General features: G+C 38.5%; 1 protein-coding gene across 3 annotated transcripts in view; it reads left to right on the top strand.

Annotated features, from left to right (window-relative positions):
- NR2C2 (nuclear receptor subfamily 2 group C member 2) overlaps positions 1 to 20,897 on the top strand; it is a 93,142-nt gene extending 72,245 nt beyond the window's left edge. For all 3 annotated transcript variants that reach the window (XM_090022687.1, XM_090022688.1, XM_090022686.1), the window contains 5 exons: positions 1,465 to 1,586; positions 2,091 to 2,230; positions 7,871 to 8,008; positions 10,197 to 10,302; positions 12,468 to 20,897. In XM_090022687.1, coding sequence (XP_089878813.1) covers positions 1,465 to 1,586; positions 2,091 to 2,230; positions 7,871 to 8,008; positions 10,197 to 10,302; positions 12,468 to 12,642 — 681 coding nt within the window. In that variant the 3' untranslated portion in view covers positions 12,643 to 20,897. The remainder of the gene's footprint in view (positions 1 to 1,464; positions 1,587 to 2,090; positions 2,231 to 7,870; positions 8,009 to 10,196; positions 10,303 to 12,467) is intronic.
- Positions 20,898 to 23,739: the final 2,842 nt, after the last annotated feature.

Raw genomic sequence — 23,739 nt, forward strand, 5'->3', positions numbered from 1 at the left:
TTTGGTTTCCCAGTGCATATAAAAGTTATGTTTACACTATACTGTAGTCTATTAAGTGTGCAATAGCATTACGTCTAAAAAACAATTATCTTAGCTAGATCTTCTGGATAACTTGCTGCAGCTTCTACATCAGCACTTGCTGCTTCACCTTGCACTTTTATGTTATGGAGACGGTTTCTTTCCTTAAACCTCATGAACCAACCTCTGCTAGCTTCAGACTTTTCTTCTGCAGCTTCCTCACCTCTCTCAGCCTTCATAGGATTGAAGAGAGTTAGGGCCTTGCTCTGGATTAGGCTTTGGTTTAAGGGAATGTTGTGGCTGGTTTGATCTTCTATCCAGACCACTAAAACTTTCTCCATATCAGCAATAAGGCTGTTTCGCGTTCTTATCATTCGTGTGTTCACTGAAGTAGCACCTTTAATTTCCTTCAAGAACTTTTCCTTTGCATTCACAACTTGGCTAACTGTTTGGCACAAGAGGCCTAGCTTTCAGCCTGTCTCGGCTTTCGACATGCCTTCCTCACTAAGCTTAATCATTTCTAGCTTTTGATTTAAAGTGAGAGACGTGCGACCCTTCCTTTCACTTGAACACTTAGAGGCCATTGTAGGGTTATTAATTGGCCTAATTTCAATATTGTTGTGTCTCAGGGAATAGGGAGGCCTGAGGAGAGGGAGGGAGACGGGGGAACGGCCGGTCGGTGGAGCAGTCAGAACACACACAACATTTATCGATTAAGTTCGCCGTCTTATATGGGCGCGGTTCGTGGCGCCCCAAAACTATTACAATAGTAACATCAAAGATCACAGATCATCATAACAAGTATAATAATAATGAAAAAGTTTGAAATATTGCGAGAATTACCAAAATGTGACACAGAGACACGAAGTGAGCAAATGCTGTTGGAAATATGGCGCCAATAGACTTGCTCGACACAGGGTTGCCACAAACCTTCAATTTGTGAAAAACGCAATATCTGCGAAGCGTAATAAAGCGAAGCGCAATAAAACGAGGTATGCCTGTACTCTACTGCCTGTTGTGCTTTTGCAATTTCTTATGGCATGGATTTCCAGAATCATGCAGATTTTATATTACTTGTCATTTTAAGAAGTTTACAATGCAATTCCCATTGGTTTCAAGGTATTGTAAAGCTAATAATGGTCTATGCAGCAATAAGAAGTCAGGGGTAATTTCTGCTGAATTAATACTAATGTCCTTTTAAAGTAATCATCCCATTGGGTTTCCATATTATTTCTACTTTCACACATCCCTAAAGCTTGCACTTCTTGCCATTGTTAATGAGTTATTTGTGAGTTTTTACTTGCTTAACTGCATAACAAATGGCAATGTACAGTGAAATATTCTGAATACTATTTGCATGTTTTTACTTAAGTTTATTTCTTTGATAATAACAATCAGTTTGTGTCTGAATTGTGCAGACTCTACTGTACTTCTGTTTCTCTGCAGCTAACAATGCCTAGTCCGATGCCAGAGTACCTCAATGTACACTACATCTGTGAATCAGCATCACGACTGCTTTTCCTCTCCATGCACTGGGCTAGATCCATCCCTGCTTTTCAAGCACTTGGGTAAGTATATATTTCTCTACTGAGTGATTACTTAAGTACTGAGAGGAACTTTTTCTGACTCTATTGGTTTATAAAAGATGAAATTATTTAATTAATCTATAATGAACTGTTTAAAATGTATGCAGGCTATGTAATAGTCCTCTCCATAAAGAAGAATAGTAAAACAAGGTGGCAATGATAGTGAGGGTCATGATATTTGAATTTTTAGTGGTCCCTGTGATATAAAGTTGAATCAAAAGCAACTTACTGATTTTTATACATAGAAGTAGGCAACTTTAACTAGGAAGAACTCCATTTTACAGAAACTCTAAAATGGACTCTCCATCCAGCCTCAGTCACTCTTGTTACTCTTTTTTTTAATTCTCATAGTTTTCTACTATATGCCTATTATTGGGGTGCTCAAAATCTCTCTCATATAATATCATAATAAAATTGTGTGTGTTTAGGATAATATCAACATGATTTTAATACCTGTTAGAATTGTTTTACTTTGTATTTTTATAGGCAGGATTGTAACACAAGCCTTGTACGCGCCTGCTGGAATGAGCTATTCACGTTAGGCCTTGCGCAATGTGCACAGGTGATGAGTCTGTCTACTATCCTAGCAGCTATTGTCAACCACCTGCAGAACAGTATACAAGAAGGTATGTGGTAGGTCAGGAGAACTGTTAGGTACCTGTTACTTGCATGTTAAGCACATGGCAGAGACAGCATGTCTTAAAGTTGACCCTATACAACAGGCAGAGTGGGCTACAGTTCCCCCAGTCTCCAAGCTCAGAACCTTCCTCATACAACTAGCCCCTTCTTGTGCAGGATGTGGGGGTCAACTACCTTGTAGGCCTGATCTCACAAAGTGATCTCCACAGTCAAAGGCATACAGTGGAGATAAAGCTGGGAAGGAAACAAGCTTTCTCTTTCTCCTCCTGCACTCTACTCAACTGGAAATCTACAGAAGAGCTAGTGCTTTCTGAAGTTGAGTTATCTTTCGTATGGAGTACCCTTTATGGGACTTTTCAAGGAAAACTTCCCCTGGGCTGTTCCTGGCAGAACAGAAACAGAGCAAGGAGCTGGATATAAAAGAGCACTAATGTTTGGTGACCTGGGCTTTCAGCACAGATGGTCCCCTGTGTCCAGCAGTTTCTTCTGGATTTGGGTTGAAACCCTCTTAGCCCAGCAACATTCAGAGGAATAATTATAAAATTAACTTGCAGAAGCTTTCCTCCCATCCAAGAATTTCAATTGCTGCAGGTGATGAAACATTCTTGGCTCATCCTCTCCCTCCCCAATACTTCCAGGTTATAGTGACACTTTTCAAACATTAGTCAACTATCACAGCAAAACTACAGCTGCAAATATGATGTCTTTGGGCATTCCCATGATATAAATATTTACTGCTAATAAAGAATGATTGTATTGTGAAGTTACATCTGACACTGAAAATAATGCATCTTCAAGAAGATACAGGTTTTTTGATTCTGTATTGTCTCACTGATTTTTATCTCTAGAATGGAGGATGATCCAGTACAGCAGGCTTTTTTACTGGGAGGATAATGTAGTTCAATATGATTGATTTGGGTAATATTTTTTTATAAATGCAGAAAATCATTTTGTCAGAAGGAAAAAATCAATAAGGACAATCTGAAGTCTTCACGCACAACTTGTCTTTGCTTGCAGTGGCAGAAGTAGGTGTTCCCATAGCCAGCAGATTACAAAAAAACACCTATGGCCATGTAGGTAACGAAGTTTAGTACCAGGAGGGAAGTACGCAGATAAATTAACCTTAAAAATATGCACAGAACTGCATACATACATACAAACTGAAATTGTTATCAAGTCAAGTGTAAGAAATAGGCACAGTTAGCGACTGGCAAACCCCAAGTGTTTTACCCTTACTCATAATCATATGTTGCCTTAGAAGGTTTGTTCTGTAGTTGTGGAGAGCCTTTAGATACAGTGGAACTGGCTCAATTCCACCACTTGTGAGAGGGCAACACACAAAGGGGCAGCATTTTGGCATTAGACAGAGGGGGGCACACTCTTGTGTGTCTGTCTGTTGGCTCCCAGATCACCCCAGTGTTTTTTGGGGAAGGGTGGGAAAGCTGGGCCACAGGATCAGTGACTGATTATTAGATGTTTTCTTTCCCCTTTCCTGTCTTATCTCAAGGGAGGACTGGCAAAGATTTTTCTGAAGCCTTGAAACTGCAGTTGCAGCCCTGACATAATTTTGCTACCTCTACAGCTAGCTGGCAGGATTTCTCTCCTAACCCCTTCATCTATTCCTAGGAAGCTCATTAGCTTGGAATAAGTTCTGCGCCAGGAGTAGGATTCGCCTTTGTCAATGTTTATTGCCAAGTATTTTCTGTAATCCAACCTTACCTGAGTTCTAACCGTGGTGGGTGTTTTCGGTAACTATAGTATACGTAAAAGATTTCAGGAAGTAATGGGCACTTAACACATACAAGGAACCTGCTCCAACGTGCTGGATATCCAATGCATCAGAGCAGACTCAATTAATCCAGGCTGCTGGAGTATGTAAACTGGTGTGCTCCAGCGTTATGTATCTCAATGGTGCAGCGTACCTCCACACTGAGAAAATGGCAGCAGTGCACTTTGAACTATAACATGTTTGATGTGCTTTAATTCAAAGCGACCGCTGCCATTTTCTCAGCATGAAGGTACTTGGCACTGCTGATACATGTGCTCCTGATGTGGTGCTGGACACTTTTAATTAGTGCAGCTTGCTTTTAAAAGTACCCAGTGCCACATCAGAAGCACATGTAAAAATGTCTAATGTGATTTCTGTGGGAACAGCATTCTTTCACAGTGGCTGTTGTTTTTCCTATGTGCATTTGTTTTGTCTGGAAACAAATACGACAGAACTGGTTCAGGGGTGTATTTGGTAGCTGTGTTGGTCTGAGATAAAAAGAAATGCAAAGATCTAGACCTCTTTCAGAAATTCAGAAATAATACCTTTTATTAGACCAACTGAGAAATTGCAACAAAAAAGATTTTTTTTTTGCAATTTGTCAGTTGGTCTAATAAAAGTATCATTTCTGAACCAAGAGTTCTAGATTTTTACAGAACTGCTTGGCATTCTGCTTCCACAGTGAGACAGTCTATAAAGGGCCATGAAAGGGACCTTGCCTGTCCTGCATCCCACAGAGTGGGGCCTCTAGTTTCTGCAGTCCAAAGGAGTGAAGTTTGGGGATGAGGTAATGACAGGGCTAGCAGATCCCCAGGTTACCACCCCCAAGGGCTAGATATCATAGCAGTTGCAGGGGCTACTCAAGCCACAGGGTAGATCCAGTACCATTCCACACCCTGAGGAATTAGTCCCTGTATGCTCTGGACCGCTTCGGTTTATAGCCCCATAATTTTGGATTAACACTGAGAAGATCTGACCCATTATGTTACTCCTAGCTGTGAAACCAAGGACACGTCACAGCACATTGATGCTGGTGAATTGTTGTCAACCAGGATCAAGAATAGACAGCTAACCCTTATCCTGGGGTACTTGCTACAGTAGGCATTATTACTAGGGGATCTACTTAATTTGCAGTTTCACAGTTTTTGCAGACACTACAAAAATGGCATTGGCCACAATCGCCAGGAAATTGGCCACAGTTTCCTGCAAAATCAACCTAAAAAAAGCGCCCAGTATAATATACTGTTCCAGAATGTTGTTCCAGTGCTTACCGCAATAGAAAGACAACACAACAGTCACTGCAGCCATAGATCATGTGTCAGAGTGACTGTCTGCTAGTGACATAGACTAAATGAAGCCGCCAGTCAGTGAAGTGAAAATATTTCTATTAAGGTTAACATTAATTAATATTTCTAAACTTTTTGTAGAACGCTACATATAACAAATTGTGATGATAGAAGTTACAATTAATATGGTACACAAGTCTGTATTTAAATAGATTTAAATTTAGATTTAAATTTAAGATTTTGCTTTATAATATAAAAAATTATATGATATAATTTATTGTATATGCCTCTCTGCCGATCAGTGGTGAAGGGCAGGGCCGTTGGGAAATGCCCACAAAATTGGCTCTTTATGCCATGACCAAGCCGCAAAAATTGCTTTGTCTTAGCATGAGTTAAGCAGATCCCTAATTATTATAGTGCCTTACCATGAGGTAAAAAAAAGCAGGTAATAGTCTGTTTGCATTGGTTATTGCACACTCATGACACCTACACTGATTTAACTTATACTAGTACTTATTTACATAAAGTAATCCTAAATTACACAGGGTGGATTTGATTTGAAATCAAATTGATTTAAATCATGATTTAAATCACTACTCGGGAAGCCTCAATTTAATAATTTTTTTCTACAAAAATGCATTCTTATTGTTGGATATCCTTTATTGATTTAATTTCTTGAAACCTTGCACTTTTAGAGAAAGGTAAGGACTTGACTGTGTGTACACAAACTTGCAGAGACACAACAGGGCTGATGGGTGGGTAATTAAGCCTGTTATCTCTCATCTCCATGTTAACAAGGATGTTATCTCTGGAGACAACAAACATTCCCTGTACCTGAAGAAGGGCTTTTGTGCCCAAAAGCTTGCAAAGTGCAATTTTTCGAAATATTTAGTTGGTTTAATATCACATCTACCCAAAGAACCTTGTCTGCCCATGATCTCTGGAAAAAATCTTCTTAGCAAGCTTTTGGGTATGAATACCCTTGGTCAGGCTGAGGAAGCATCTGCAGTTGGTATGTGCTCTTCCTAATAAAAGATATCAGATTTACCCAGAGAACCTTATCTGCCTATGCCCTTAGACCAACACGGCTACAGTCTACACCCCTATGATCTCTGAAGACACCAGTCCAGTTTGAGAACTGAAACAAGGTATCACAGAGATGCTTAGTGGGATCTTCTAGACTGAGCACACTCCCATTGGGTAGAGTGGTTTTCTTTAGTATTTACTAATCTGTAGAGGAGCCTCTGTGAACCCCATAAGATTGGGCTCCTAATATAGTCCATGGGCCTGTTGTGACCTATTTATAAAACCTAGCTATAAAACTTCTAAAAAGGTTACATGAATGTATTGTCTCAAATAGTATATAATCAGAAGATATAATCCCTATTCTGTGATGATATCTTTGAGCTTTAAATTAAAACTGACTTTATGTGAGGTTTTTTTAAAAAGCATCTTAACAAAAAAACCAAAAAAAGGATTAAATCAAAAAAATCTGATTTAAATTAAAAAAATACTTTTTTTTAGTGTTTTTAAATCGTTGATTTTTTTAATCCACCCTGAAATTACATAAAACATGCAACTGAGTACACATGGGTCTAAGCAAGTGTATGCAACATTGACAGTACAGATAAAAATAAAATATTTAAGTTACAGAGACCATGCATGGATTATTTTTTTTTTTACTATGCCCCTTTTATTAGGAAACAAAGTGTGGGTGTCTTGATCTGATTTTTTCTCTGAAGTGCATTTATGGTAATTATGGGTCTTGAGATTTGTAATGATATAATTCCATGGCTTTGACTTTTATATTGCTTTGACCAGTCCACAAATATGCAGTAAGACCAAAAAAAAGGGTAGGTTTTTATTTTCTTACCAAAGTAGTAGTCCTTTCTTCCCTTCTTTTAAGGCTCAACTAAAGCTTAGTTGAACTTTAGAAAATTTGTAATGGTGTAGGACTTTTTGAATCAACATTTTGACAAAGGAAAGACATCAATACAAAGGATGCCATAATCTCAAAAGCAGAGGGATCGACCTGTGTATAACTAAGTTAATTTTCCTCTGTAAGGGGAAAAAAAGGATACTTACCACCATTTATTCTGAAAGGCAGAGATAAAGGGAAAAGTGACACAGTCATTATTACACTGGCCTTTCACTTCTAGAGTCAGCGAGATCCTGACTGAGTCACATATTTAAAAAAAACGGTAGTGTGTGTCAAGTCTTCCACAAATTTATCCTTCTTCCAACACAAATCACTGTATATTTTGTCTCTGCTCAGGACAGGTCCATCACCAGACTAAGATAGATGTTGAAGGTCAGAATGTATTGGCAGAACTATGTGACTAAGCTTCCCTTCTGTTTGCCACTAGTATACTTGATTCTGGCTTACTGAATGCTTACTTCCACAGGCATCAGTTATCCACAAAATACTTGTATGTGGTTAAAAAAGTGTAGTGCAATTTAGAGTAGTTTCATATTTCTTGTGATCTGTTTCAATAGGGGCACGGATGTGGGTTTGTTTAATGATTCAAATGCATTTGAGCTCTCTTAAGAATGCATGTAATGTCTATTTCTAGATAAGCTTTCTGGAGACAGAATAAAACAAGTCATGGAACACATCTGGAAACTTCAGGAGTTCTGTAACAGCATGGCCAAGCTTGATATTGATGGATATGAGTATGCATACCTTAAAGCTATAGTCCTCTTTAGCCCTGGTAAGGTGTTTGACAACCATTATAACGACCTTCACATATGTTTCTCACTGCAGTTGAAATTCTGAACTTACAAAAGTGAATCTTTTAGCACTAGGACATTTATAAACAGAATCCAATATCTAGTGATGCAGAGGCTGTTCTGTGAAGTTGCTCTTCAGAAACCTGATAGCACCATAAAGCTTGATCAGAAACAAAAACCTCTTTAAAAATAACATTTCTTGTGTACCAAATCTAATCGATTTAGGGCTCCAGTAAATCAACGTGGTTTATACATACAGAAATTAAAAGGCCAGAAAGGGATTGCCCTGCGGTAAGGGAATCACAGAGGAGCATGAAGGTGGTATAGCTAGCTCTACACTGCTGTCCCATGGGATTGGGTTCTGTGAGCACATCTGAGAGGGGACAGATGTGACAGGTGTTTATGAATTTTCATTAATTTATGTCATAGGAAATAGAATGGATGGTAAATGTGATTATAGGAAATATATCCTATGACAGTAGGTAGCAGAAAGGAACTGATTTCACTGTTGACTTCTTTTATTACAGCAGTCACAGAATGGAGGTGAAAGATGCAAATGTGAGCTGCGGAGTTACTATAGCGTGTGTGCATCTTCCAATAAACTAAAGGCAAATAGGCTACATCCCTCCATTCATCAAAAAGTTAATGGCACAGGAGCAAGTGACTAAAACATAGAAAGGCTACTGTAATTATTAAAGGAAGATAAAAGAGTAGGCAGGGTTAGGAAGGGAAACGTTCCTAGGATATTAAAACTGTTGACAGTCAAAGAGAGACAGAAGCTTTCTCTTAGAAACCTAAGTTGTTTAATTTTCATTGTGATTAAGTGTAAGCTACTTAACTGAATTTTACTAATTATGCAGACTAGAGGTGTCCTTTTTTGTTTTAATATGATTTGTCTCTGTCATTTCATAATAAAACCTGTTTTAATTGGATGATTTTGGTGTCTTCAACTGCTCCTTTAAGGTTTTTCTCATGGTGCCACAAGTTTTACTGTGAGAGGACCACCCCATCTGAGCTCCACAAAGATATTCTGGGAGTGTATGCTTGCTTCAGGCCCTCTTAATGGAGGGCCAAAGGAAGCAGGGTTCTTGCGGCCCTGTAATCCCATCATTGAAGGAATTCAGACATAGTCAGACATTGTTATCCTTCTGTTCATTTGACTACTCTGTGAGGAGCTGAAGGCAGGTGGAATTGAGACATAAGGCAAATGGATAAAAGCTGGGCAAGCAGCCTGTTGAGAGAAACCCTAGTGACTGGTCACTCTGTCAAGTTCGTACAGCAGAAAGAAATCTGTTGTGAATGAGCAGACAGAAGTCATTTGGAAACTAACTCCCTGATTGGATCCACTGATGCCTGCTGTGCACTCAGGAGTGATGTTCCTACTTTTATTGGCACAGCCAGCTGCAGAAAAGAAAGCAAGCTTGTTCATCCTGGAGCCAGAAATGAAGTTTGGGCCAAGTATTTATAGTACAGAACAGCAGCAAGCAGAGGGTAGAGTACGGTCGAACCCAGGCTTTTCATGCCCACGTCTTTCTCAAGCTGTTCAGGTCTCAGCTGTTTTTTTGAATCAAGAATGATCTACTCAGCTGCTTGCTGTGGCTTGTACTTCAAAGGGTGGTGCTTTTCTGCTTAGCCAGAGCACAGCTGCAGTCCTATGCAGCTGACTAGAGATGTGGTGTCATTGATATCAAAGTGGCAGCCACCAGCTGACACACCTCCATGGTTCCACACAGTGGTTTCCTGCAGCTGTATATGACATCTTGCTGTTTCAGAAAGCTTCATCATTGCCAGGGGGGTCAGGAACCTAACTATGAGAAGAATCAGGGTTCTACTGTAACAGTATCTACTTTTTCACTATTGGAAAATGTCTTTGTATATAACACACAGTTCATAACAAAAATGGTGTTATTAGCTGATAAACATGTGTACATGCAAGATAAGAGAAATCACTCTTACTTTGCAAATAAATCATTAAATAACTTTTCTAATAAAGTTTGTTAAAATAATGTATAGTCATCATCTCAGAATGACTTCTGGAGGTGCAATGAGGTAATCCTTTCTGCAAGTGCCATAACACATGAGGATATTTGAATAAAATAAAAGATTCTTTGCAACTACCTAGCTGCTGAATTTTACATTTTGACATTTGGAAATGTTTTCTTTCTTTAGATCACCCTGGTCTAACCAGTTCAAGCCAGATAGAAAAATTCCAGGAGAAGGCGCAGATGGAGTTACAGGACTATGTTCAAAAAACCTATCCAGAAGACACGTACAGGTAATTATTGTCTGTCTTTTAAACAATAGTGTAAGCAGTGGATGATAAATGTATAGAGGAAAAAAACAAGATAAATATTTAAGAATATTATTAGATTTATCTTTGTGAGGCTCAGATGAAAGACTGAAGAAGACTTCCTTTGCTTATTTATAAAAGTAGACAGGTTTCATTTTAAGTAGGGGAAGAAGCAAGATTAAGCCTGTAAATCTCTGCAGTTTAATTGAAACTGGTGTGAGCTTGCTTTCTTTTTCTATTTTTCTTATTTCTAAGTTAGAACAGTTAACTAGTTTCTGAGACCATAAAAAAGACTGAAACAATTACAACCCTTTAAAAGTTTGACAAGCTGCATATGCTGAAGAGTATTAAAACTGACAACTCAAACTTTTGAAAACCAAGGTATATATGGGGAATAGCAAATAAGTCCCTGAAGCTTTTCTTTAGAAGAAATTCTGCATATCTATGATATTTTCTTGTTCTTCTATTTGATTTCTAAGATTATTTTCTTAAAATATCCTGTTTTTGTATAAAATATTTAGTTTTTGCTGCCCAGTCTTTACTTGAAATTATTAGATTTCAGTTATCCCTGCCACACTTGTTATCCTATTTGATTCTTAAACATCTCTATCATGTACCCAATAGTTACATGGCAGAGGGATTTTCATGTTTTCCCTGGGAATAACCTGAAGCAGGGGATTTTTTTTATCATATATTCCCTACTGTCCACTCCATCAAGGGTTGAGGGACTGCAGCCAGGGAGTCCACAAGGCTTCTGCCCCCTTGGACATCAGGAAGGTGGTCTCTACATTACTTCTACATGTCTAGCAAGCAAGGCAGTGCTTGGGGTGACAGAAGGGCAACATAGGATCCCCAGTTATTCCAGATGCAGTAGCTCTAACATGGTGCAAAGGGGCTGGGGTGGAGCTGCAAAGTGGTGATGGGGGGTAGGGAGAACATTCCTCCAGCGCAGAATATAGCCACAGTTTTGTGAATGAAACGATGGTTCCCAGAACCTGAATTTGCCCTATACATAGAGACTGAATATTCCAGGTTCATGGCAGAAAACTGAACTTGTACAGTAAGAAAAATTTAAAAAACCTATTCTGTGTATTTATACTACTTGATAAAGAATAAGGGAAGGCAAATATGTAAAATTTCCCAAAGACTGACCTTCATTGTAATTAGTACAATTTTTACCCTTATGCACCTGTGCATGAATTCAGAGTACAAGTCTGAATACTTGCAGTCTTAGTATTTGAATGATGGCACAAATCAGACAGGTAGTGGCAAAATTACTTAACATTTTGCCCTCAGAAAGCTTCAGTCATTTTGCAGATTTACTGTTAAATGTATGAGAAATGCTATGTTAGCAGAATTGGTTTTACAGAGATGTTTTAACACCTGTTTAAGAAGCTGGAATTGTCTCTCAATCAGCAAAGCAGGCGCTTTAAATGATTTTGTCTAGAAACACCTCTTTTTTCCTTTTTAGTCATGTGATTGCACTTTAAACACAGCAGACAGACAGCGATACTGTCAACTAAAACTGTATTAGAATGTCAATGGGTGATATACAGTGCGTTTCTCCATGTTTATATGCTGGTCAGCATCCTTCTACATTAACTAAACATGGCGTTTAGGGCTACTGTAAAAGTGGTCGCCCCAAAGCCCCTTTCTCACCAAAACCAGATTTTTCTGGTTTTCTTGTGTATGCTCAATCTCTGCTATTGGTTTGTCATTAACAAGTTGCTAAGCAACTGAAAGTGATGCTGTATAGATGATTTAAATCCTAATTAAGCATTTTGCTCTTAAAAACATGAAAATGTCCTCATTACTAAGTATGAGATGTCTTTAGCCCTGAACTCCTTTCAAAGCTGGGAATTTCCAACAGTAGACTAGAAGAATTGTGTGTTTATATACACACGTCTAATATTAATATATCCTTTTCACAAGAGAACCACTAAAAAAAGATTGTGGCTTTTCATTGTATGTGCAGAGTGGAAGAATTAACATAGACGTTCTTTCATGGGAGCTAAATTAGCTTAAATTGCCTCCTTACTCCCACTCATGAGTTACTGTAATAATAAAAGCAGATTCAGCCCTTTAAGAGTGAAGCAGTTTGGGTTAACTTGAATTATGTATTTTTATAATCTGTTGAACTTCTTTTCCAGGCTTGCCCGGATTCTAGTTCGCCTGCCAGCACTTAGACTGATGAGCTCTAGCATTACCGAGGAACTTTTTTTTACTGGTCTCATTGGAAATGTTCCAATTGACAGCATAATCCCCTACATCCTCAAAATGGAAACAGCAGAGTATAATGGTCAAATAACTGGCACGTCGGCATAGTGGGAACAACGTATATTGATGGATCAAAGTAATTTTCATAAAATCACACAATTAAGAGATACAGACTTTAAAAATGACACTTTGGTATGTAAAATTATTTCCAACGCATTACCAGTTTCCTATCAGACTGCGCCTTCTTTATTTGCCTCCTTTGACAAAATATAAACAGCTATTAAAAGACCCTATTAGGACCCTTTTCTGCCACAAGGAACATTTTGATGCCTTTGATTCAAAAGGGTATAGATTCCTAAACATACTTTTAATGAGCTTTGTATTTAGAAATTATCAATGGGCAAAAATAGAGTTTTATAATGTCAGAGATTAGTATTAAAAATGCTAAAAAGAAAAAAAAAAAGAGAACAGTATGTATATATTTAAAATGTCCTTGGAATTAATATCTAATAATTACCAGGGTATAATATTAGCACTTTGTAAGCACTTCTTATCAAAGCGATAATGTCATCATCCTGCTTATGAGCAAAGCAAATGAAAAACTGCAGATGTCCTTGGTCATAATGCTAATGATTTCTGTGAAAATGTAGAAGGCTACAGGAGACAATCATCTGTTCTACAAAACGTCGCTGTTCATAATGTTATGAATTTAATAGCAATGTGGCTCTTCAAAGCAAATTTCTACATTATATAGCACTATGCTCAGCTAAATTAGTGAAAATATGGTTCACTGACAGCATGACACAAGCATAAGAACTATAGCATAATTAGCAGCAGCAATAAATGATACAGAAATTATCCAAACTGGAAGGCAAAATACCAATTTCTTGCCATAGCAATGCTGAAACACAATGTTTCAATTCAGCCTGACATTGATGTTTACATAGTCATGACAAACTTTATTCTGCTCAGATACCTTTTGATTGTAGGGGGGAAATCAGTCATTAACTGGCAGGGAAGCAGTCCTTTCCAGCTAGAGCTGCGCGCTCCTCTCAGTGTATAGACTTTAATATATTTCCAAATTCATTCCTTCTTTCAGTGGTTCTGCACCACCCTCACCACCCTTTCAGCCAAAGGAACAATTCTGAGCCCAGAACGCTGCTGTTGTCAGCTAGAGGGATAAGTGGAGAACCCAAGGCACACGCACTCTCTCTCACGCTCGCTTTCTCCCTCCCTCTTTCTCTCCCCCCCACTCTCTCTCTCTCTCTTTTTTGTCCCTGTCCCGACCCCAGGAATTGAGTGTTCCTGCCTGTGCAGTGCTACCGGCCCTCCGACTCAGTTCCAAATTGAAGTATAGGTTGGGTTTGTATTCAATCATGTGCAATTGCAGTTAATGACCGATTGTTTGGCGTTAGAGTACTAACTACCTTTCCTCAGCTAGGGTAGTGACCTATTAAGATGTTTTCTAGTATTGACCGTATCCTGCTAGCATTGCTTTTATTTTAGTGTAATTTATTAATACTGACATTAAGTATTTTAAACAACATTTACAAAAAATGCATTTTTGTCACGTTATACCTTCATTAATCTGATTCTTGCTTACTATATTCATTAATTACTTTAACGAATTTACCTGGTAGTGGCATTTTCTATTTGTAATACTTGTATGTGACAAAATATACATAATGAATTCAGCACTTTTTTTGCTTCTGGCATGGACATTGATTTAGAAACACATTCCAGCAGGGTTAGTATTTGTCTCTCTCTTAAGGTTCTTGATTGTAGCCAAAGGACCTTGAACAACTTCAGACAAGGCTTTTAATGCAGTAAGAGCCCTCTTCTGGTACCCTTTACCCTCATTTCAAGGTTTTCATTTATAACACTCATTTTGTCACAAAAGACTTTATAGCTCCTGGACGCATTAAACTTCATTGCAATCACCATCTTTATAACATTCAGAAACCTTGGCTATGAAAAAGATATTATAAAGAGATTGCAGTGTAAGTGCAGACCTCTGTTGTACCTTCTTCCCTAGGTTTTTGTTATAATAAAAAGACTTGTTGATTTTTTTCTCTTTTTTTTTTTTACATGATAGACACTTCCATGTTCTGAACATGCTTAAGAAAACTGGAATGCAGAGTTAATTGTGAGCCACCATATTAAAGCATCACTTCTTTAGGGTTGTGTCAGCTCTTCCAGTATAAAATTTGTGTTTTAAGGATTTATATTTGGCCTTAAAAATTAGTTGTGGCCTGAATTTTAACGTGTAAATACTTGCCTTGGAAATAAAATTTCACAGAAGCATTATGGCCATTTTTGTGCAAAACACAAATGTTAAAGGTGTATTGTATAACTTCTTTTTTAAGAAAAGTAGTATGCATTGAACTGTTTTGAATTTTTTAAATTGCAAAAAATTAGCAGATCATGTAGTTTAACTGCTTACAATGTGTTGTTAAAATTTAAGCAGTCAAATAAGCATTTTTAGTAATGGAGTGCAAAACAGTCATATACGCAGAATATACTAAACCATTCGAAATCAAAGTTTTTCTAAATTTTATTACAAACTTGAAATTGTTTTCATGAGAATTTTGTTTGGACATGTATGTTTATCTAGGGAAAGAGTCTTATTTTCTGGTGAAGGTGAGCCCAGTTTTTAATTAAGTCTTCCCTGCTTGAAAATACACTAACATTTGTTTTGTTTCCCTAGTTTTATATATGAAACTATTTTACAGAAAAAGAAAAAAAAAGAAAAAAACCACGCGCACACACATCAACAGCTAATCATAATCTTGGGAGCACAATTAGATGCAATGACACACAAAATGTGTGTCTTAAACTTTGTAAATCTAAAATGGTAAATTTCACAATGCTCTGTTTGCATCTATGGTACACATCTGAAAAACATGGGGCCACATTGCCGTAGCCTTTGTGGTGCATCTGATGGTCCTTGCTCTGCAAATAATTCCTTTGGCCTCAGAGTGAGTAAAGCTGTCACAATCCAGCCTGTGTGTAGGATTCATTTTTACAAGGTGCAATTGCATTTAATGGATAGAGTGAGGCAGTTCCATCCTTACACTCTAAGAATCCCAAATTATCACCTTTTCCTCTCTGAAGCTTTTGTTTGCGCAGTGTTACCGGCATGATTTGCTGGGTGGGGCAAGTCAGATCCAAGTTTACCTAACCCCTAGGCCATTAACAAAAAGTGTTTTCTGCAAGCATATGTTGTTTTGATTCTAAGACAAAGCTTTGGTGATAGAAGGACACCAGATGGTGTGTGTTCCAGGGCTTAGGAGATGTTCCAAATCTTAGTTGTCTCAAATACAAATTATCAATAATAGGATAGATGGGGATAATAAGATTTGTGCTTCTGCTTTGCATGCTGCTAATGGGCTAACATAGGATTGAGCCAAGGAATTGGTGCCTGTATAAGAGAGAGAGCAAGGGAAAGTAAAAATACTGCCACATAAAATAGTGAGCCATTCTCCAGTGCTTAGGACTGCTTTGATGTATCTGTAAAACCATCCTAAGTGGCTCAAGGACCACCCTAAAGTAAAGATGATCTTCCAGAGGTTTAGAGCCAATAGAAGGGATCTTCTACTACTACATGTTGGAAGGGTAGTGAGGGTAAGAGGCATAGCTAGGGAAAATGGGCATGACCAAGTTATTCCCTCCTTGGCTAATTTCCTTTGATGGTATTTCAGCCCTTTGCATTCAGTGGAATTCACTGCCTGTTCTAACAGTACAAGAGGAAAATGGTCCATGAAGGGGTGAGGATAGGAGTGCAGAAGTGAACTTTAAGCCATCAGTTCACGCCACTGACCTGTGTTCTCTGCATTTGGCCTGTGCCATAAAATCAGATCCTGTATTTTTTCAACTCTTTTTTGTTATTAATAATGCACTTGCCAAAAAATATTAGAAAAGTGGTATTTTTGCCATATATTTTATTTTTTCCCCTTTCTATATTTCAGTGATTGTACAGTGAGAATAGACTGGCCTCCCTCACTGGTTTCTAGTCCATTTCACTTCCCTATAAGCACAAAGCTGCACTTTTGTGTTGTAAATAAGGATAAGGAATATTTTGCTTTATTTTTTGTTTAAGATAGTGGCTACAAGATTATTGGGAAAACTTCTGTTGTGTCTTATATTTGGTACAGTGGGTTTTTTACACAAATGTAATATGACCTGAAAAATCTGCAGCCAAATCTCATAATCCCCGGGGCCTCTGCCAGCTGAGGCTGCTCTGCCCCAGCTCAATGTGCTGCATTTCCAGGTACACGTGCAAATGCAGCATCCAGGAGCAATCGCACTGCAGTTATTAACTGCACATGTAGACACACCGACAGAGTTGTAATAGACCAACCTGCTTCTGTCATGGTGGGCCCTTGGACCTACTAACGTGGCAGCTGGGGACCTCTGCTGTCTCAATATATCCCTGAACATACGTGGCGTGCATAAGAGAAGTCATGTTGGCTACTGCCTCGTGTGAAACAAGAGAAGGGAGAAAATTGTCAGTGCTTACTAAATGTTGAGTGCATTACAAAGAGTAGCAATTGTAAAATCAAAGAATGTTTTATAAAGAGGGATTTGATATTTTCCTTTTGACTCTGGAGTTGTTGAGCCATTTAGGAAGTATATTTTATATTCTTATCAAGCCCTTTTAAAATTAAGGTGTACTTATTTTTTGACTAAGGATGCCATAATCCCACCTGTTGGGCTGTGAGATACAAACCCATCTTAGTAGAGGTTAATAGCTGTAAAATTTGTTTGGGTAAATATTTAAAATGGCTGTCTTAAGGAAGAGGCAACAGAAAACTAAATACCTGGGAAAGATTTTAAATAAGTTAAGCCTTCAGATATTAACATAAGAAAGCACCCACCCCTAGAAATACTTTTACTGTAGGGCCCTTCTTTTGTGAATTACTAAATTTGTGATGGAGAGTATCCAGGGCTGTATATAATGTTCTTTATAGCCCATTGTACAAGTGCTTTCAAACTGGTTTATTAGGATCTTCAAATTCATGTCTTTCCCCTGACCCAGTTTTTTAAGCAAGCAGACAGGTTTTTATATTTCTTTTTGTGCCTCCCACCACTGTGCACTTCTGCATGGCCAATACCAGAACCCACTCAAGTAGATAAGGCATATGTACATAGTTGTATGTATGCGTGTATGAATGTATATGTATGTATATCTTTCTGTCTAAATCTATCCTGTACAGTGTATATAAAGTGTGAATGTGTATGTATATATGTACAGAGATGTAGCCATGTATTCACACATATGTTAAAAGAAAGTTTATGATTGAATTGCTAATCTGGAGCTTCCTAGATTTCATTTGTTGGCCCAAGTGCATCCTTGGCTTAAGCAGGCGCATCAACAGTGTTGCAGGGGCTGGAGTGGTGCAGGCACAACAGCGCATGGTTAAAAGCCTAGAATATCACAAGTTCAAAGCCACTGAGAAGTGCTCACTGCACAGCCCTGTCACACTGCAACTAATCTGTGGATTCTGTTGAATGAATGTGTTGTCACAAGGAAAGGAAGTAGTGTTGCATCTGTTTCTAAGCCACAGGTGAATTTGGTCTCTGGGGTTTTTTTTTAATGACAGGGCATTTGAGATTTTGATTTTTTTTTTCAACCTTTTCTCATTTGGCCAGGATAAGTCATCCAACTGAGTCAACAGAATCTATGTCCAAGAAAGAATAAGAAATAAAAGCATACAGTAAATATTTCCACATTCTCAGTACACAGGAAGGGGCTTTTAATAGCCTTCTGGGGGGGTCTTTTCAGAGCTTTCTTTTAGCGTGGGAAATATGATAAGAACTTGAAAGTATTTAAGACTCCAGTAGTAGCTAATTAGAAGGGTTGTTATGCATCTTTGAACTATACCCTGCAGAACAGAATATGGTAGATGGTGCAGTGCATGCCACTTCTGAAATTGCCAACAATGATTATACTCGAAGAAATCAAATTGTTAATAAAATTTGGACTTAGATGTTCCACTTTCACCACTTCTCAGCCAGTGAGAGGCTTATACAACTTATGACCAATATCCTTCACTGTATCTTGCCTGGCTTAGTAAAAGCAATTAAATTTCCCTGGAGGTGATAGTTAAATAAAAGAAAATAATTTTTAAATAGGTTTCCAATTTTTTGTGAACATTTAGGCTCTTTTTGGATTGTGATGGTGTGTTTGAGGTACTAAGCATTATTGTTTCTAGTAACATCCAGGTTTTTAATGAAATCATTGCATTTTCTCTCCCTGTTTTTTCAAATATTTTTATTTTCTAATTATATTTGATGGTGCAATTGAGTTACTGGGCTCTGACTACACTCACACTTTAAATGTAACCCTCTGTGTTTCTTGTCTGTTTTTTTTTATTATGGTTTTAAATTTTTTTTCCTCCCTTCACTAATTTGGATTTTGCCCATAAGATTAAATTTCTAATGTTATATTCTTTCTTTGATTAACAACTTAAATAATGTAATTTTAATTAGCTGTCAAATGAACATCCAGTTTCACACTAGACCACCTCCCAAAAGTGAACTGAGTATAAAAACAATCTGTGTGAAACCCCCTGTGATGATCATAGTACCTGAGCATTTGGAGCATACACAGAAATTGAGGCCACAGTATGAAAAAACATATATTTTGATGGGAATATTTTAATGGATCTTGCTCCTTTTGCTTTCGGACTTGGATTTACATAACAGGCCTTCCGTAAAAGTTTACCTCCACATTTCAGAAATTCTTGGTGGGACAGGAGTGGCTCAGTGCCTCTTAGGTGGTTGTCATTCGACAAGATGATTGTGGAATTTTCTGAGCATTTATTTCCACATATTGGGCTCAATCCTGAAAAGACTTTTATATATTGCTTAACTTTAAGTAGATGAGCAGACCCCACAGAAGTCAATGGGAATGCTTTGTGTGCATACAGTTAAGCCTAAGCACATCTTTGCAGGATCCAGCTATTTGGGTGTAAAATCTTTGCTACGAAAGCTGCTAAGAGCATTCTGTTTCTTGCCATATTATTTAGTAAGTGTTTGTAGATTTTGTTTCAGTTACAGACCTTGTGAAACATTCATCCTTTTAACATTTCATACCCAATCCTTCAGCAGGCAAAAATTCCATTAAAATCAATGGAAAAAAATGGGAATATTTTCTGCCTGAGATGGCTTTTCATTTGGTGTCATGACAATCAGTACTGTTTGAATAATGCTTGTTTTCGTGTTAAAAGTAGAATGGACACCATAATGTCTTTAAATGCTGTTTTATTTCAATAGCACTTGTAAAGGTTAAGAAATGGATCGAGGTATTGATCAGCATAACAGCTGTTTAAAGGGAGAAAACCGTGAATTAAAAAACCCAACCCATATGTTCAGACTGCAAGGTATGGAACACAACTGATTCTTTTCTCTATTTTGACAGACAGATTGTGCTGAAATATAAATGGGAATAAATGAGAATGTATTATCCCATAAATACAAATGGGAATATATTATCTTGCAAAAACTGTGAGATGTGAAAACAGGTTTCTATATTTGATTCCAGAAGGCCAGCTACCGAAAACCACTCCTATTACAGGTGTTTAACACCTCTCAGTAGCTGGCACATTGCACATAAAGAAATGTTCCTAGAAATACCTACTATTGTAAAGCAGGTACAGATCCCTTTTAAGAATTATTTCTAGAATTTTGGATTTAAAAAACATGGGAATTAATACATGTAAAAGAAAAGGGGGTATCCTTTAAAAGTGTGTTATTTATATAATATATTTGCTTTTATCATCCATGGAATTGAATTCAAGTGCTGAAATATTTTTCTATAATTGATCTCTTCTCCAAATGATATTGTAATCCAGTGTTCAAACAGTTTTAGAACTGGAAAACTGCACATTTTTCATTGTATAATTGTTGTATGTATTTGACATACCCGGGAGTTCTGAGCTCTTACAAAATTACCCCATCTGTTACAAGAGGAATTGTCTGCTATAGTTCCCTGGGGTATTTTCTGTAAGCCTCTGCTCTTTGTCATTTAGAAAAATGTTATTTATGCCATTACATTTTAATTTCAGGTTTAAAACCTGTCAAAAGCTGTTTCTTTCTCACAGCTTCTTTTGTGAAATCAGCTTTGTATATGTGATGGCATTTAAAAATAATAGCATGTTCTTTTTTTAATCTGAATTTTATATCTAATCAATGTCTTCAGTTATGAAGAGGAATTTGCATTGTTGTGTTTGTATATAGGGTATTGCAGTGCATGATTTAGCATTTTATTAAATGCTGTTTAAATGTGGCATTATATTGTTGTGGCTTAATACTACTACCTAAATGAGGTTTATACTATTAAAGTGAATTACCAATCTAAATGTATCCTTGATTTTTACTTTTAAGTAGGTCACTACCTTTTTCTTTACATTTGCTACAGTAACAAACATTTCAGTTTTAATTTCCTGTCTTTAGAAGAAAAGGAGCCAGAGATTTTCCTCCACTTGACAAAAGCTTCCTGTCAGGTATTTAAACCAGTCAAAATCCACATTCCCTTCACCTTATTAACACCAGGTGCTGTTTGTATAGACAGGGTGAGTAAGAGTTGATCCTAATGGTTTCCATTCAGCCCTCTTTAGCCTCTTTAGTTTCTTTAACCCTTACTGCCATCTGAAAACAAATGATATCCTATTTATTGCAAGTTATATTTGCTTTTATTTGATAGGCCCCATAAGTTGGATTGAAATGGTACATCAGGTCTCCTACATGTGCCTGAATTAGTTTCTGATGCACTAATCGTAAAAGATGAGATGGGTTCTCCCTAAAGCTTCTCTCAGATGAGCATGTGTGGAAGGGTAGGTGGCTGACCTCATTACCAGTTGCCCCTATCAAAAAATCATCCCAATTTATATGAGTTTCAGTTAAATAGGTGACAAGCAAAAATGATTTGATGATTTAAAATTATGCCATGATTTTCAACCTCAGGTACTTGAAAGTAGGCATGGACCACTAGTGACCTGATTTTTCAATGAGACCTGGATCTGTTCTTTCATTGAAAATTAAGCTTGCTTTCATCTAGGTGCTTATATAAGAATTTGTGTCTGTGCATCTAAGTTTGCAAAGCTGGGTCTAGTTCCTACAGAAAGTATCTCCACAGTATAAGCCATCGGCCATTCAGTCCAATTGATGTTCATCTTTGACTGTTTCTCGACACAAGGACTGATGTCAAAGATTTTACTGGTCAAGATTAATGTGCATTAGGGGAGTTTTCCACAGGAAGACTTTCCACAGTGCTGGCCTAGCCAGTGGCACATGGTTTTTGTTCCCTACAGAACTCATTCTTTATACCTGACCAGAACAATGTACATTTTTTGTTACCAACATATTATCTGGCATTTACCAAGATAATCTTTCTGTAGCAAAATGACTTAAAGAGGAGCTAAATGGAAAATCAGAACTATTCCTTATTCCAGGAAGTTGCATCATACCACAACATTACAAGAAAAAAAAATAACAGAACAGCCTCATGGTATCTGTGTACCTCAGAGCTTTTACAAGTAAGCCTATTTTTCTCCTGCTCAGTATTCCTACAATTAACATTTTTGCTGTGGATTAGGTCTACTGCTTGCCTTGATTTCTGGTACTTTTTACTGACTGGTCTCATTGCTTCCCAGAAGAATCCGTCTTTTTCCCTGAACCAGTGTAATTAACTCATCCCTGAATCTTCCTGTGGGCTCCCTTTGTCTTAACATAAAATTCAAGCTCTTAATCTCCATTTGCAAGGCTCTAATAACCCTGCCCTAACTTACACCTTGGCTTTCCTTGCCCTCATTCTCTAGTGTCTTCCCAACCTCTTTCTTCAGGCTTTCTGTCATCTTTTATCCTTTCCCACGCTCAACCATGCCTCCTATTAGTTACAGCTGGAGCAGTCCTGTGCTGAATGTCACACACTCTAAACAGCAGCAGTACCCAGAAAAACCCATATTATGCTTATGTTGGTGAAGAGACTGCTTCCTTTCCTCAAATGTAGACTTAACCAGAGATATGGGTGACTGTCATATTTAAACCTAGCTTGCTGCAGTGCTCTGGCCAGCATTAATCCAGAAGTTCCAGCTGAGGTGGGATGAAAAAAATGCTCATTTAATTAGCCTTATCACAATTTACATGTCCTGCTCTGCACTGCTTTTCATATCCCTTGGGAGGAGAGAGGGAATCTGACATACTGGTCACTATCCCAACCCCTCGGAGACCAAAATGCCCACTGATTCCCACGTTCAGCTGGAAACTTGTAGTTCCCTTGCCCCAAGGCTACTCCTCGCAGAAGCAGGGGCCTGGCCGTTACATTTGGATTTGCTACAACAGACCAGGGCAGGAAAGTGCCATTTCAGTCTTTCACTAGCTGCAGGTTCTGCCGTCACCTGGCATTTGTCAGGTGTCAATGAAAAGAAATGCGGAACAAAGGAGTACTCTGATGTTGCCTGCACAGATCACCGAGTTGTGCCACAACTCCACCGAGTCCTGGGACCACCTGGTCAACTTACTCCTGGCCCTAGTGCAGCTTGTGATTTATGACTGGAAAGGAGGCTGTGGCTGGGAAGACCGCTGGGGATGGCGAGGCCGCTTCCCTGTCTCTCTTCTGTTCACATGTCCCAGCAGAGTTGCACCAGGCAGTGTCCGCTGGCTCCCTGGACTCAGAGAGCCAGTGGGCACTGGCCAGCGCGCTGTGCACTGTGTTGCCCCATGTGTGCCCTCATTTTTAACTATGACCTTCACTCTCATCCCTGCTTGGTTATTTTGTTATCCTTAGTAATTACTTGACACATATCCAATAGTCCCCTCTGATCACGGGGAGGGGGTGTAACTTGCTCCGTGGGCCTAAAGCCCATGACCCCAGTATGTGACACAGCTGGATGCTCCTGCCCCTTCGCTCAGGGTCAGACCCACGCCCTGTTTGGGGTCAGACTAGGCTGGTGCTTTCCCCTGCAGCCGCGGCACGGCCTCTATCTAGGATCCCTCCAGCCCAGGTGAATGCCCTGTCCTAGATGCGGGGCACCGTCTGCCTGCTTTCCTGAGGGCAGCGCAGGCCGTGACATGGGTTGGCTTTTTTTTAAAGACATTTTTCATGTCCCAGCCAAATTACGGCTGAATCTGTGAGTCAGTCCAGAACCGTAGGTGGCCCCACAACCAGCAAACACCCTCCACCCCGACCCGGGGCTTCAGCTA

The sequence above is a fragment of the Crocodylus siamensis genome, chromosome 11, assembly GCF_052110815.1.
Source record: "Crocodylus siamensis isolate JL-2025a chromosome 11, ASM5211081v1, whole genome shotgun sequence".
NCBI classification, from domain to species: domain Eukaryota; kingdom Metazoa; phylum Chordata; order Crocodylia; family Crocodylidae; genus Crocodylus; species Crocodylus siamensis.